This window comes from Otolemur garnettii, unplaced genomic scaffold, assembly GCF_000181295.1.
Source record: "Otolemur garnettii isolate 467f Iridium unplaced genomic scaffold, OtoGar3 scaffold00023, whole genome shotgun sequence".
Lineage (NCBI taxonomy): Eukaryota > Metazoa > Chordata > Mammalia > Primates > Galagidae > Otolemur > Otolemur garnettii.
Window position 1 is genome coordinate 11,939,465 of NW_003852418.1, and position 15,451 is coordinate 11,954,915.

General features: G+C 41.6%; 1 protein-coding gene across 1 annotated transcript in view; it reads left to right on the forward strand.

Moving 5' to 3' along the window:
- The window catches only part of PTPN1 (protein tyrosine phosphatase, non-receptor type 1), a 68,449-nt gene that overhangs the window by 32,321 nt on the left and 20,677 nt on the right, over positions 1-15,451 (forward strand). The window contains exon 2 of the mRNA XM_003787694.2: positions 12,365-12,455. Within this exon, the coding sequence (XP_003787742.1) occupies positions 12,365-12,455 (91 nt within the window). The remainder of the gene's footprint in view (positions 1-12,364; positions 12,456-15,451) is intronic.

Sequence of the window (15,451 nt, forward strand, 5' to 3'; positions counted from 1 at the left end):
CCATACGTGAAACTTTTTAATGTGTAGGTAAGTTGAAAGCGACTTCCAGCAAAGACAAGGATTTGATGGCTTTACATAAAGGGCTTAGGTAGTAAGAAAATCACTAACATTTCAAAAGACTAGAAGGCAAAAGACAGAGACAGATAGATCTCTGATGTGCGTCTCATCCTACAGACCTCAAGTGCTTGCTTAGCCAAGTTACGCTTTTTATTGAAGTTGTGTTTTGCTGTGCATATAGACAACTTTTAGAAGGGGCAGACGTGTCTTATGTTGTCTGTGTATCTTACTACACATTTTGAGGCATAATAAAGATATAAATTAAAACGTGTAGAAAATATTTTTCTTCTTCAGATTAAGTTTCAAAAGATAAGGCGAATGGTCCTTAAGCAAGGCATTCCCAAAAAACTAACTGTAAAGGAAAAGATCGAACTACATTTTTTTTTTTAGAGACAGAGTCTCACTTTATCGCCCTCGGTAGAGAGCTGTGGCATCACCGCTCACAGCAACCTCCAGCTCTTGGGCTCAGGCAATTCTCCTGCCTCAGCCTCCTGAGCAACTGGGACTACAGGTGCCCATCTCAATGCACCGCTCTGTACTACATTTTTTTTAACCTGACATTATGAACTACCTGTAAATTAAGGACTTCTGTTCATCCTGCCAATGTGTACTAGTTAAAAACAAACAAAAAAAGAACTTCTATTCATCACAAACCCCTCTGACATTAGGTTCTTTGCAGAAGTAGCCACGAATTTCCTCTACCCCTGTGTGCGTGCCTCATTGAGTACGACTCCTGTCAAGAGTTTCTTCACATTTGATTTGCACTTGGCCTCGTGATTGGCTTTAATCAATAGAATATTGGGGTACTTGTATATTGGAGTATTTGCGTATTGGGACTGGCCTTTCCTGGCTGCTTTTGAGAATTACACACTCATCACATGTGAACAAGTCCAGGCTAACCTGTTGGATGATGAGCAACATGTGACCCTTGTCGACAGCCAGCCAAGCACCTGATATGTGAGTGAGGCCATTGGGCCATCAGCTGACCACAAATGCATATGTGAATTTAGTCAGCATTACATGAAAACAGGGATAAGCCATCCCAGCTAAAGCCAGCCCAGATGGGCCAACCTGTTGAATCACATGCAAATAAGTCGTTGTTATAAGCCATTATATTTGGGGTCGTTTAATACACAGCAAAAACTGATACAGAGAAAGATATTTGCAATATACATGACCACTAGGGACTTGTGCACAAAGTATATTGGGAGTACTACATATCATCAAGATAAAGGTGGCAACCTAATGGAACAAGTGGGCACAGGTATGGGCTGTACAATTCCAACTATATGACATACTGAAAAAGGCAAAACTTTGGAGACAAAAAAGATCAGTGGTTGGCAGGGGCTTGGGGGAAAAGTGGGAGAGATGGGTGGTGGAACATGGGGGAATCTTTGGGGCAGTGAAAATATTCTGTGAAAACTATTATGGTGGGTAGGTGCCATTAGACATTTGTTAAAACCCATGGTGGCTCAAGCCTGTAATCTTTGCACTCTGGGAGGCCAAGGCAGGTCGATTGCCTGAGCTCACGAGTTCAAGACCAGCCTGGGCCAGAGTGGGACCCCCAACTCTAAAATTAGCCAGGCATTGTGGCAGGTGCCTGTTGTCCCAGCTACTTGGGAGGCTGAGGCAAGACAATAGCTTAAGCCCAAGAGTTTGAAGTTGCTGTGAGCTATGAAGGCACAGCACTCTATCAAGGGTAACAAAATAAGACTGTTTCAAAAAAAAAAAAAATTACAACACGGTGTACTCCCTCTAAAACACCTCAAGGGCTCCTATTGCCTGTTGAGGTGGTATCGTGTCCAAGTGCCTCCTAAGCAGGTGTGACATGTGCCACCAGTCATTTGTTAATGATTTTTAAATACCATTGTTTATGAATAAATTATTGTAATTAGAGAGGCTATAAAGTTATTCCCATGATGTTACTTTCACTTGATTGCATTCAATGTGCTTTCCTGATCAGGACTTTGAAGTCACCCCGAATACTAGTGGGGAAAACAGAAAACCACAGACTATGGGCTAAAATGTAAGACGAGTTTTGCCTCTTGTAATGTCATGATAAGACACAGCACATCTTATCCTGGTTAAGAGTAAACACTTACTAAACTGTTGGTTTTAGCTGTTTTTCAATAAGCCCTCTCTTACCAAATTGACCAAGAGACCCTTTTCCTGAAGCCCTAAAGTTGTTAAGATCTTTGCTATTTATTCAACAATATCCTAAATTAGCTGTTTGTTAGCAGAGCTGCATCTTACTCATGGACAAGGGTTTTAAAAAGATGAGGCCAAGTTATCCATGAACTACTTATAAGATATGCACTTGGTTTTATGTGTATAGCCTGGTACCATTGTTCTTAGGTGCATTTCAGTAGTAGAACTCTTCCTTTAATCCCCAGAAGGAAAGCTGTAGGTGCAGGTAGAGGTTGTGTCCTTTGAGCCATGCCTTCTGCCTTTACAAGAGTTGTGAGATCCCTGGTGTTTGGGAGATTTCAGGAGTGCTGGGGACTAGGACATGTTACTTGCTTAGGGTCTTTAATCTGTTTTGTTTTATGGTTAATCTTCTATAACTTGAACAAGTCATAGATGTGTTAGCTCAAAGGCTAGCATTGGTTTGTCTGGCTGTCTTCTCTACCAGAGCATAAGCTCTGTGATGACAGTACTTTTGTGTCTCTTGTTCATCTTGATATCCTTAGTTCCTGCCACATACTCATATTGATACTCAGCCAATATTTAGATGAATCAAAGGGATCCATACATTGACTCTAAAGCCTTGCTTCATTGATGCACGTACACAGAACTCTTTGGAAGGCCATATGGAAGAGCTTGGTTGCCTGCTTCTCATCCCCAAATTCTTATTGGAGTATTAAAAGAAATTCTTAACCAAAACTGGCTTCCTTTTGACATTCTATTTTCTTCCATTCACACTGCTAAATTGTGCACCAAAGTATCATACCAGTTTTATAAGGATGGTTCCCAGTTACTTCAGAGTAGTAATGTCATATGGATTCTCATAGTGCCTGGCTCCTGGGGACTGAGAGGGAGGAAGCTGTTGGCTGGCAGTCTGGTTCCCTGTCAGGAGAGCTGTGAGCTCAGATGGCTGCCAGCTACTTGTGTCCTTAGTCAACTGTACCATTGTCCTCTGGCAAACAGCCAGAACCCCAGGGCCTGAAATTCTTAAGCTGTCATTATCGAAAGCAGAAGGTAAACAAAGCAGAAGTGAAAGTAGATTTAATTTTTTAGGCCGTTCTATTACAGGAATGGTTTTGTGGTTCTCAGCATTTAAAAAAAATACGGGTTCCAATATGTAATATTGACATCAATTACTGTAAAGTCTGATTCATTTTCTGCCTATTGATTTCTACCCAAGGTGAAATTCATGACATTTAACAGAAAACGTAGTGATTTTTAAAAATCAGACCCTGTAAAAATAATGTTTAAAGTTAGGAACACTTGAAAAAGCAATTTTTATGCCTTTGATAATGATACTATTCTAGTTCTCTGTATAAATAATGTAAATAAAGGTTCCAGTAGCTTACTGTAATCCACTCAAAATGCTGTTTCTGAATTCTGGTTTAAGGCCCACAGTCATTTTACTTGCATTAAAATTTTTCAATAGTAGACAGCCATGTCAATATGCGTTCACTGATAACAATGTTTTCTTAACATTCAGATGCTCCATTTCCAGATGAATCCCCCCATTATTGGAGCTAGAAAATAAATTTCAGTTCTCAAACTGCATCAGACCTCAGGGAATCAAAAATAGCTATTGATCACAAATATGTAAAGTGGCCTTGTTCTTTGAAATGATTTAGCATCACCGTCAATGACAGTGGTCCCTTTTTATTTTTAATGGCTTCATAACCGTAGAGTTTTTAGAATTAGGTAAGCAATCATGTTAAAGCTCAATTAAGTCTCCAAACAGTATTGCAGTAACTTGGAGGATTCTTTATTCTCAGTACCCTGCGGCCTGACCCTTCCCCTTGTGTGTCTGGGTACTGACTTATTTGGGGGTGTGGGCTGGAATCTCCCTGCCCTGTGTCCCTGGCTGTGCTCTCGTGTTTCATGTCTTCACAGTGTGTCCTGGGTACAGTCCCGTAGTAGCTTTCAGTTTTTCTTTCTTTGACTGAATTCAGTCTAACCTTTAACCTACCTGGTGAGATTTTAAGATTTTTTTTTTCTTAGTGATTATTAACTTCATTTCCAAGATTTTTCGTTTATTCTTTCCTGTCTCCTTATTCTGGTTTTATTTCTTCCTGTTTTTATTTGTAACATTTTTATACATGATTTATTCCTGATCTTTAGTATATTGATCTTTAAAGTCCCTAACAGGATACACAATAAATTACACACGGAAGGATCTATGTTCTAGTCGATTGGTTGGTGATCGTTTTTAGAAGTATTATCCTCTGTGTTTTCGGTACTTTGCTTGCAGGTCATTTGGGGCAGGAAGCCTTTTGTTTCATTTTCTTTCATTCTCATTCTTGTTCTGTTTTGGGGCCTCGCTGTGCCTTTGTGGTTTTCTCTAAATTTAATTGACCGTTACTTTATGTTTGGAGCAGAGGGCGTACATCAGAGCGTGAAATCGGCCCCACAGTCAGGACCAGAAGTTCCCCTGGCCAGCTTTGGGAAGGGTTTTCCATAGCCCATGTCTGCCCTCATCCCTCAATTTGTGGGGAATTTGTAAAACATTTTGATGGGTTTTTTTTTTTCCATATAGTTTTCCAAGTACATATAATTGTTCTGTTAGTGATTTGTAACTCCATTATCTTTTAACTCTGCCCCAGAACACAGGACACGCTGACCCAACACTTCCTCCAGCCTGGCAGGGATGGCTTTCCTGCATCCTGCTCCTTTTCTGTGCTGACCGGTTTTGTTCTTCCCTCCCACCCTCCCTCCGTCTCCTGTTCAGCTACCATGTAGTTGCTTTAGTATGTAAATTTTTAGCATCTGTAAATTTTAAATCAAAACAGGCTCGGTATTCATTAGCTAATTTTTAGGTGGTTTCCTTTATTATCTAAGCATTGTAGTTTATCTTAAAATTTAATAATACTGAGTATGAAAATACTTTCCTTGTAGTAAATTATAACGTTCCTTTAACTTCCATATATAAAGGAGATAGCATGAGTTTTGATTTGAAAGACATTTAATCTCTGATTTGTGTATTTCTCAGAGTGTATCTTGTTATACAGAAATTTTGTGTTCTCATTTATGATGAGATTTATGATTAACAGAACTTATTCAACATGCTACTTTGAAGATCTAGTTTCTGCATTTTAGGGTGGCACACAACCCCTCTTTTCTATATATATCTACCTATTCAGTGCCTGCTGTAAGAGTTCCAGGAAATGTACACCCTGCGTGTTTACTTATTGCTTTTTAAATTATTGCCTTTGCTATACTTACGCATTTCCCTTCAATCTAGCCCTGCCTGAACATCTCTGAGAGCCAGGAGCTTCTCTAAAGTACTAGGTAATAATTCAGACAATCAAATTAGCCATTTGTGGAGTGGGGGGTTGTTGAGATCTTAGAAGATGCTGTGATGGACACTATGGGACTCTGTAGTCCCTGAAGTCCTAGTGAATAGAAGGTACCATTGGATTTTTTTCTACCTTTAGACTTTTCCAATAGGAATCTCTGTCTCAGAACCATTCAAAAATAACCCTTTGAATCCATCTTTTAGTAACTATTTTGGTTCTCTCTTATCAGGAGCTGTCCGAGTCAGCCACAAAAAGTGATTCCAATAACTTTTACTTTATAAGAAGTAGTTAAGAAAATGGGATCGGATCAGACATGTGCTATATTCCCTTTCTGTGCTTCTGTATAAGTGAAGAAAGTTGGTATAGAGTTAAGGACTCTTTGAGCTTTCGGAGGCTTTGGAACCATCTGTTAATTCAGTCAACAAAATGATGCTGAGTGCCTACACTGGGCCCCTGGGCCCCGGCCTGCAGTAAGAGGGGACAGAGGGGAGAGTCTGGGAGGCCCTTCTTAGAAGACTCTCGAGTGCTAACGGGATGCTGTCTCTACCTCTTCGCTTGGCAAATACTATTTAAAGGAGTAATGCATTTCACCACAGAGCCAATAGGAAGAGCCATTCACCCCGTTGTGGGACTGAGGAAAAGGGTGTTAAAACCCAACTTGTTATGTTTCACTTAATGAAGTGCTTAATACAAACATGGGAATGTTTCTGCAAGGCTAGACTGGTTTGTATGCCCATTGTGTTTGCAAGAGAAATAGAAATCTCAAATCAAACATTGTCGGCTTCTCACCCAGATTTGACTTTCTGCCTAATTGAATTTGGGGGGTATTTGAATAATGGATAATGAACTTTTCTGAATAAATACAAAAATTAATTAACTCCAAGGCCTAATTGATTCTATTACCAGCGTTTTATGTTACCCCTTTGTATTCTATTCATTGGGAGATTGTCTGTTTACCTTATTAAGCGAGCAGAGGAAGATGGGACATCAGGAGCTGTAGCTCTAGAAACTGTAGAGGCGATGATGGTTTCTGCACTGCACCTTTTCTCGTCCCCTTTTAAATCTCCAGCTCAACAGATGCTGTGTTTAAACTTTGCCTGTGAATCTTCCTAGCCCCACTAAATAATAACTTGCTTATTCCTCTCATGAAATGGTTTGCCACAGAGATGATTCAGATCACTTTGGGTGCCCAGTCCTATATAAAATGGTAACAATAAAATTTAAACTATTTACCTGCGACCTTTGACCAAACCTCGGCCTCCTTCAGGCTCACTCTCTAGGAGGCCGTGGATATGACATCTGTCTGTTTGCTGTTTTATTCTTATCACATTCTAAAGCCTACAGGAGGAAAAGCAAGTAGGCTCTTGGAAAACCACTGAGGAACAGGCTAGAGGATATAAAGAATCTATTTGTTATGTGTTGGTGTATTTAATTTCCCACTGGCAAAATTTCTAATTTAGTGTGACCCACCCCTGAAATACTGAGGCGTACATTGAATCATTGCTGACACATTCAGTGTTTTTGTTTAGGGGACTCTGCTGGGAACCTGCTTCATGGCAAGTTTATTACTCTTTTGGCTTGGCTCTAAATTTACTCAGCAGTCATTTTCTCATCAGTTTTAAGGCCTATATTATATTATATTATATTTGGTTTTATTTTCTCTGTGGAAATTGTACACATTTGGTAGATTTAGAAGTATTTCTTTAATTTTAGGCCAACACAGTAAAAGAACTTTTAAGGGTATTTTATACTTCTGATGGAAGTCTAGTTAAACTTGTTCATTAGTTATGAATCTGCTTTTTCTACAGCTATTGGAAAGTTAACTTACCTTTGATAGGGTTTTAGAAGACAGAAATCCTGTTTTGCTGTAATTCTGTCAAGTTTTATGGTACTGTACTCTACTTACTGGCTCTCTCCCAAACCACTAATGTTAGTTACCTTTAATTGTATAGTTACTTATCGCTCCTTGATTTTAAGATTATAATCCTGGCATTTTATCTTACTAAGAGAAACACAAGCACGTGTACTTAGAACATGCTTTTATTTCCCATATGGCATTCTACAGGAGAGAAGCTGCGGGATTCACCAGAACCAGTGTGATGTCCAATAAATCATCCAGAAACCGACTCCTTCTCACCTCTTTACCACTGCTGTGGTCCAAGCCACTGTCATTCTTTGTCTGCTTTATAGCATTGGCTTCCTGGCTGTATCCTTCCTTCTACCCTTGACTCCTTCAGTCTCTTCTGCATAGAGCAGGCAGGTGGGATCCTGTCATTGCTACAATCGGAAATCCTCCATGACTTCCCATGTAATTCAGAATAAAAGCTAAAATTCTCAGAATTGCTCCTAGGATCCAACACGCACTCAGCTGATTTATAGCTTCATCTCACTACTTTGCCCCTCACGCACTCCAGCCACCGTAGCTTCCTTGCTGTACCTCAGACATGCCAAGCATCCTCCTGCCTCGAATATTATGTCCCCAGGGCTCATTCCGTCACCTTCATCACGTCTCTTCTCCTGTGTCACTTTTACTGGGAGGTCTTCTCTGACCATCCTACTTAAAACAATCTGTCCAGCCTTCTTGCTTTATTTTTCAATTTAGCATTTTTCATCTGACATACACTATATTTTATTTGTGTCTGTCTCCCTTATAGCAGGTAAGTTCTATAAAGGATGGAATTTTTATCCGTCTGGTTCTTTGCTGTAGTCCCAACATTCAGAACACACACTAGGCCCTTTGTATTAGTCAATAAGTGTTGACTGTCTGAAATCTAATCATTGCTTAGTGCCTAATACTAATAGGTATCATGCAGATACCTTTTGTTTTCCCAAGGTCTTTATTCAATGACATCATCTCTCTCTTTTTGGCACCAAAAAAGAAATACATACTAATAATTCTTTTGGCTGAATAAAATCAGTTGCAACTGTTATGGAAATCTTGGCCCTTATTGGTTCATAGTAAATATCTGTGAGCCCAATGGTTTATCTGTGTCCATTCTTTCTTCCATATCTTCATGCCTTCATACCAGCTGCACTGCCCAGATGGTTTCCCTTCACAGGGCAGAATTTGTACCCATTGCTAAATGCGTAGTAAGTGAAACAACATGTTTAAAAGTTAGCTTTTTACCCCTTTAAAGCCTTTTTCTATGTTCAGTAGCATTTTACTCAAAGCTCAATCAAATAGATGAATAGCGGATTAGATGTGTTACTACTGGATTGATTTGACCCCAGGTTTATTATAATCTATAATCAGACTGTTAGTCATTAACTAGTATGAGTCAGAAACTTCATGCCATTTTATAGTTTTATAAATACGTCAGGAGAATAGTAGAATGTGGGCATTCAGATACGTATGCAGTACCCTAATAAAATCCAATGGCTTGCTGCTCCCACACCCTGACCGTTCCCCGTCTTTTATCCCATGGACAACCACTTTCACCTTTTGGAGTGGCTGCTCACAGTTTGTATATATCTCCATGTTTTTAAGTAAAATGTTTACCTTTGATTTCTTAACTTAGACCTTTATTAAAGTAGAGGAAGGACTTAGTGTCCGAAACAGCCACCCCCTTTGCTATTCCTCCCTTCTTCTTCCCCACCCCCATTCCCTCAGTATGTCACCCTGGCTGGGGAGGTCAGTATTCATTGTTTACACTGTTGGCCTGTGTACACAGACATGGATCGCGTTGGACTATTCTGTTTCTTTTTAAATTTTTTTCTTGCTGTTAATAATTGCCTTTTTCATTTGCACAGTTTTCTTTGTCCCTTTTGCTGATTCTTCCTGCAACTTCTTAGAGCCTCTCTGAACAGTTGTCCCCTCAGTTTGTGCTGTCCCCAGAAAGGCAATGTGACCCACATAGGCAATTTCACCTCTTCTCGTAACCTAAAGAAGCAGGTGAAAATTAATAGTATATTTTACTTGGCCCAGTTTGTTTAAAATGTTATTTCAGTAAATAATGAGTATTTAGGGTGGTGCCTGTGGCTCAAGGAGTAGGGCGCTGGCCTCATACTCTGCCCCACCAGAGGTGGCGGCAGGTTCAAACCCAGCCCCAGCCCAAAATTGCAAAACAAAGAAAAGAAAAAATAATGAGTATTTAAAATACATGAGATACATTACTTTCCCTTTTTTGTACTCTTTAAAATCTAATATGTATTTTACATTTTTCAGCCTGTGCACATGTGGTTGGTGGTTCCTGTGTTGGTCAGAGCAGATTCAGGTGATTTCAGAGATTCAGGTTTTCTTTCTTGGAGACATCACTGCTTGGAGCTTTCCGTTCTCCGTCTGTCTAGGTGGGACGTCTGTAGGCCTGCTTCACCCAGCTGTCGTCTTGAGACTTCCTTTGCTTTTCTTCTCTGTCCAATCCCCTATCTCCTAGATTTGGTCTTCTTGTTTTCCTCTAATAGTGAATGAGGCCCCAGTTGTTACAGTGGAATGTTGTTGACCCAGATTTCCCTTCGGTCGTACTGCTCTACTCTGGCCTGTTCGCCTTTTGTGTCTGTCACAAGCTTGTCAGCTTGGTCTCTTGTCCCTCCAGACTTTGTGGACATTTTCTTTGCTTTCATTCTTGTGTTGGGTCTTTTCTGTCCTATTTCATCTTTCTCTTTCTTGGTTTATTTCTTTGCTCAGGCAGAAGACATGTTCCAGTGGGTTGCTGAGAAAGGGGAATGTGGATGGCAGTTTTGAGACCCTGCACATTAGGCAATGTTTTTGTTATCCGCTTACTGAAGGGCTGTTGGGCTGGATATAAAATTCTAGATTGGAAATCAGTTTTCTTCAGAATCTTGAACGTTTTGTTCCATTGCTGGCCACCTTTCCATGTTCTTGCAGAGTCAGAAGCCATTCTAAGCACCTTGTCCTTTGAAAATGAACTGGTTTTTCTTCCCAGGAACGTATAGAATGTTCTCTGTCTGCAGGATTCTGCAATTGCATGTTAATGTGCTTTAGCATTGGGTCTGTTTTTTATCATTGTGAGAAGTACTTAGTGAGTCTGGGAGATTTCCTTCAATTATTTTTTGATTTTTTTTTCTTTCTTTGGATTTTTTGTTTGCTTGCCTAATTTTCTTTTGTCTTTCTTTCTTTTCTTTTCTTTTCTTTTTTTTCATTTATTGGCTTTACCCTCCAGAGGGATTTCATCTGCTTTTATCCAGCTCTTCAGATGAGTACTCGACCTTGTTATTTTTTGCTATCTTTTTTATGTTTCAAGAGACTATTTTATTTTATATAATATTTCTGTTCTTATAAATAATTCACAGAGATAAGATCTTAATTTTCTGAACATATTACTAATATATATTTTAAATCTTTTTATTCTCTGCACTGTGTTTTCTCGAAGGAGGATTTTCCCTGGTTTTTGTTTTTAGAGTTTGTCCTCTTACATGTAGACATTGGTAGTGTCTGCGCATGAGTGAGAGTAGGGGCTTGCAGGAGACTGAGAGCCCTGAGCAGGTGTAAGAGGCCTGTCAACACTGTGCTGACCTCGGGGCGTCCAGTGGGATATTAATTGCACTGTGATGATAGAATCTTCTGTTCTTGCCTCTTAACCTAGTGGTTCATCTAGAGAATGCTCTGCCCCCTGCCTGAGGGGGAAGGTTTTAGCTGCCAGTGGTGTAGCTGATGGAGAAAGAACCCCCCTCCCCTTGCTATTTGGCTTGTATGTGTCCACTTCAACCTTTGGTTTTGGTGGGGCACTCACATCTTTCACTGTCCCAGTTTAGCTCCATCCAGAGACCTCTGGTTTGTACTTTCTGGAACGTAGATCTTTAGATTTCTGCAGAAGTGTCAACTGCATGGCAAGACTTGCGGGGTGGGGTGGCGGATCCAGCTGTTCTCAGACAGCTCCACCCCATCCCTGCAGGAAATGTCACTCCTCCCTCTAGAGTGGCAGTGCTTCCTGAGCCTTTGGAGGAATCTGGTCTAGAAATCTGGGGTGGTTTTAGCTTTTTCACTGGCTTGTAATTACACATTCTCAGATCTGCCAGTTACGAATCAGTCTGATTTACAGCTTCCAGAATTCTGTTGCTGCTGTCTGCTTTCCTGTTCTACCCCGGGGGTGGGGGTGGGGGTGGGGGTTTAATTGTGGTAAAATACACAAAACATAACATTTACCATTTTTAGGTATACAGTTTGGTGGCAGTAAATACATCCACATTGTTATGTGTCTTTTTAAATAATAAAACAAATCACAAATACAAGATTTGTTGAATGTGATTATAGTGGTGTTTTAGGAGAGAGCAAAATTAGACGTGTGTGATCAGTCTAGCAGGGGGCCTCGTGCGGGTGTTCTCCTAATCCAGGAGTGATGGGGTTTGCTTAGCACCTCCTTAGGAAAGCAGTTGGTGGGTGGTTTGTTGGCATAAAAGTGCATTTGATCTATTTTTAATAACTGTAGCTTTACAGAAGGTTGCAGTTGAAACTCCCAGGCCTGGCACTCAAGGCTCTTCAAGATCTAGGCCCCCACCTGTGTCCTCCTGCCATCTGCCATGCCTCCCACTGCCTGCTCACTGTTCTGGCGAAAGACAGATCCCCAGCCTCCTTTCCTGCGGGGTGTTCCAGAGTAAAACATCCCCCTTTCTCCCTCTGCTGTCTTCCTCATCTTTCAGCCCCCAGCCTCCATCCCTGCTTCCCTCCCTAGGCCTGTGCTTGGTCCTCTTCATGTTACCTCCCGTGTAACCTTGTACATACCTGTGAATTACACCTTGCCTGTCCCATACTGCTGGCCCTCTTTGATATCTGTTTCTTCACCAAGCCTTCTGCAGTGCCTGCCGTTCAGTTAAATGTCTGGGTGAATTCCTGAAGCCAGAGATCTCAAAAGAAAACTCTTCATCCTCTTTTGTAGGATATCCGACATGAAGCCAGTGACTTCCCATGTAGAGTGGCCAAGCTTCCTAAGAACAAAAACCGAAACAGGTACAGAGACGTCAGTCCTTGTAAGTATCTACACGGCCAGTACAGGTCTCGCTCGCTCTTCCTCAGCTGCAAGGCGTCTCGGTGGAGACTCCTTTAACCTTGGCTTTGGTAATAAACCAGTAGCAGCAGAGCCTTACAACTTGGTTGTTTCCTATAATAAAGGCGTTAGAAACTTAGAGTAATGGTTCATTTTTCCACCATTGTACAAGGGGTAAGGTTTCAGTTTCTGGAAAATTCAGTGAGGTTCAAAGTACTTTTTTTTTTTAGCTTTGACTATTTTTGTGATGAATCATTTTCCTACCAGCTGAAACAGAGTATAGCAGGCATAATATAACCTTTTCTGCGTGACTCAGCAACCATATTATTAGACCCCAAGCATTGTGCTGAAGTGTGATGATGCCCTGCACAGGCATTCAGGGTGGAAGCTGTTTGTTCCCTCCCTGAATGTGCAAGTCAGCTCTGCTCGGAGGCCCCCCTCCCCCATCCTCACCCCGACCACCTTCACCTTCGTTATTTTTCTCTCTCTTTCTTGCCATTAGCTTTACTTGTCGGGTGCTTGTTGGCTCCTGACATCCTCTTCTGCCTTCTGTGGGATTGGCTCTCATGTTTTGGTGTCTTACACATCAGCAACTAAGGATGTTAGAATTTGTGTAAAGTAGAAAAAACAGAGTTGAGTATAGGACCTGAACTTGCCCCGTCCTCTAGGCTACAAAGGCCTTTTTTGACTCTGCTCTGGATGCTTTAGGCCAGTGGTTTTCAATCTTCCTAATTGCTGTGTTGTTACAAATGGAACAAAGGGGTCACGACCCACAGGTTGAGAATGGCTGCTTTAGAGCAGGCGTCCTCAAACTACGGCCAGTGGGCCACATGTGGCCCGCCTAGGATATTTATCCAGCCTGCCGGGTGTTTTTGCTGCCACTGCCTGTCCTGCTTAGCAGCCGACTCATCCCAGGGCTCGCAGTCCGGCCCTCCAGTGGACTGAGGGATAGTGAACTAGCCCCCTGTTTAAATGAGGACTCCTGCTTTAGATAGTCAGTGAGGGCTTGTGGCCACTGATGTCTCCACGGCAGTATTCTCTGCCAGGTACGCAGAAGATGCGATAGTCAGCACTGCAACGGGCACTTCCTGCATGTCCTGTGCCATGGCTGTAAGTGGCAGCTGTGAGTGCTGTCTGCCAAGAGGGTTAGCTCTCCATCCTGCCCTGGCTCTGTGGCGCCCAGATTCCTGGAAGGGGCATGATAGTGGACCGAGAACTGGTACAGAGCATGTGCCTCTTGAACTGCTGCCCTGGTGCCCTGCCTGGGTTTGTAGCTCAGCCATGCCACTCAGAACCCTGTGGCTTTGGGCGAATTGTTCTCTTCTTTGAGCTTCACTAAAACAGGAGTCACCCCTATCTCATAGGTGTGCGTGAAGATGAAACGACACAACATAAACCACCTTGCTCAGACACAGTAAGTCCTCCATAAATGTTGGCTGTGGTGGAGAAAGTTGTCGCCAGGCACACCTGCAGAGCAATTCTAGGTCATCAGGTGACATGACTGACCCCCTACCACCTGACACTCTTGATTTAGCATGTCTAGGCTGAGGCAGGTCATAGATGTTTATTTTAAAACAAGAACAAAGCACCTTGGTGATTCTGCTGTGAAGTCCTGGCCAGAAACCTCCAGCTGATCTGAGTGGGGCAGAACAATCATTGTTCACCCCTTTCTCACACGGGGCCACATACCCTGGTCTAGCTCTGCTATAGCTGCTCTGGATTCAGGAATAATACCTGTAATATTCCTAAAAGTTGCTGCCTGCAACTTTTTTTTTTTTTTTTAATGATTTCTCATCTAAATAGTTTTATGAACCAGTTTCATAAAGAAAAAGCAGCAATTGGGCAGCACCTATGGCTCAAAGGAGTAGGGTGCTGGCCCCATATGCCAGAGGTAGTGGGTTCAAACCCAGCCCCGGCCAAAAAAACTGCAACAAAAAAAAAAAAAGAAAGAAAAAGAAAAAGCAGCAATTATAATACTCCTCCAAGGAAGCAATTCCCAAACTTTTTCACCTCCAATCTCCCTCATCTTTCTCCCCTACTCTTACCCTCCAACAAAAAAAGTAATTTGCTTACAAGGGTACAAGTGAATCTTTCTAAAAGTAGAATATAAACGCCTTAACATAATAACTAAGACAATGACATAAAGGCTATGTTAACCAGTTTGATGAAAATATTTCAAATTGTATATGAAAACACCACACCGTACTCCATGATTGCATTAATGTACTCAGCTATCATTTAATAAAAAAAAGAAAAAGTAATTTGCTGTGAAGGTTATAGGGAGAACGGGGAAAATAAGGTAGGAGATGACCTCCTGTCCAGCTCACGGTGCTGATGGTGATGACAACAGCAGCCAGCAGTTTACTGGGCACTTGCCTGGAGCTGGGTGCTGCTCTGGGCTCTGTACACACGTTAGCTCATTTACTCTAACTGCGACCCTTCTGTCACCTATCATTCAGCAAGTAAAAAACCAAAGCTCAGAGGATGAGTTTTTTGCCCAAAGTCAACCTGTACTATTTGAACCCGCTTACAACCTACTAATGACAGGCACACAATTTTTTTTTTTTTTAGGTCTTTTATCTCTATGATCCACTTAAGAATTATCTAAGTGTCTCAATTAGTATTAAGTGTGAAGTTCATCCCTTGTGCCATGCCAGAAATAAAAGTTCCCACCTGCTCTTATTATCTGTACTAACAGGATAAGGAAAGTGGCCCTCAAGAAACCACTGCTTTTCTGAGAAAGTAATAATGAGAGGAGAAAAAGTGACTGTTTTTTTCAGTAACCTGGGTCAGAATTTCCAAATGGGTTTCTTTCTAAAAGCGAATCTAAAAGGTACATGAGGCTTGGCGCCTGTGGAGGCGCCAGCCACATACACCTAAGGTGGCGGGTTCAAATCCAGCCCGGCCCGCCAAACAACAATGATGGCTGCAACTGAAAAAAAATAGCCAGGCGTTGTGGCGGGCGCCTGTGGTCCCAGC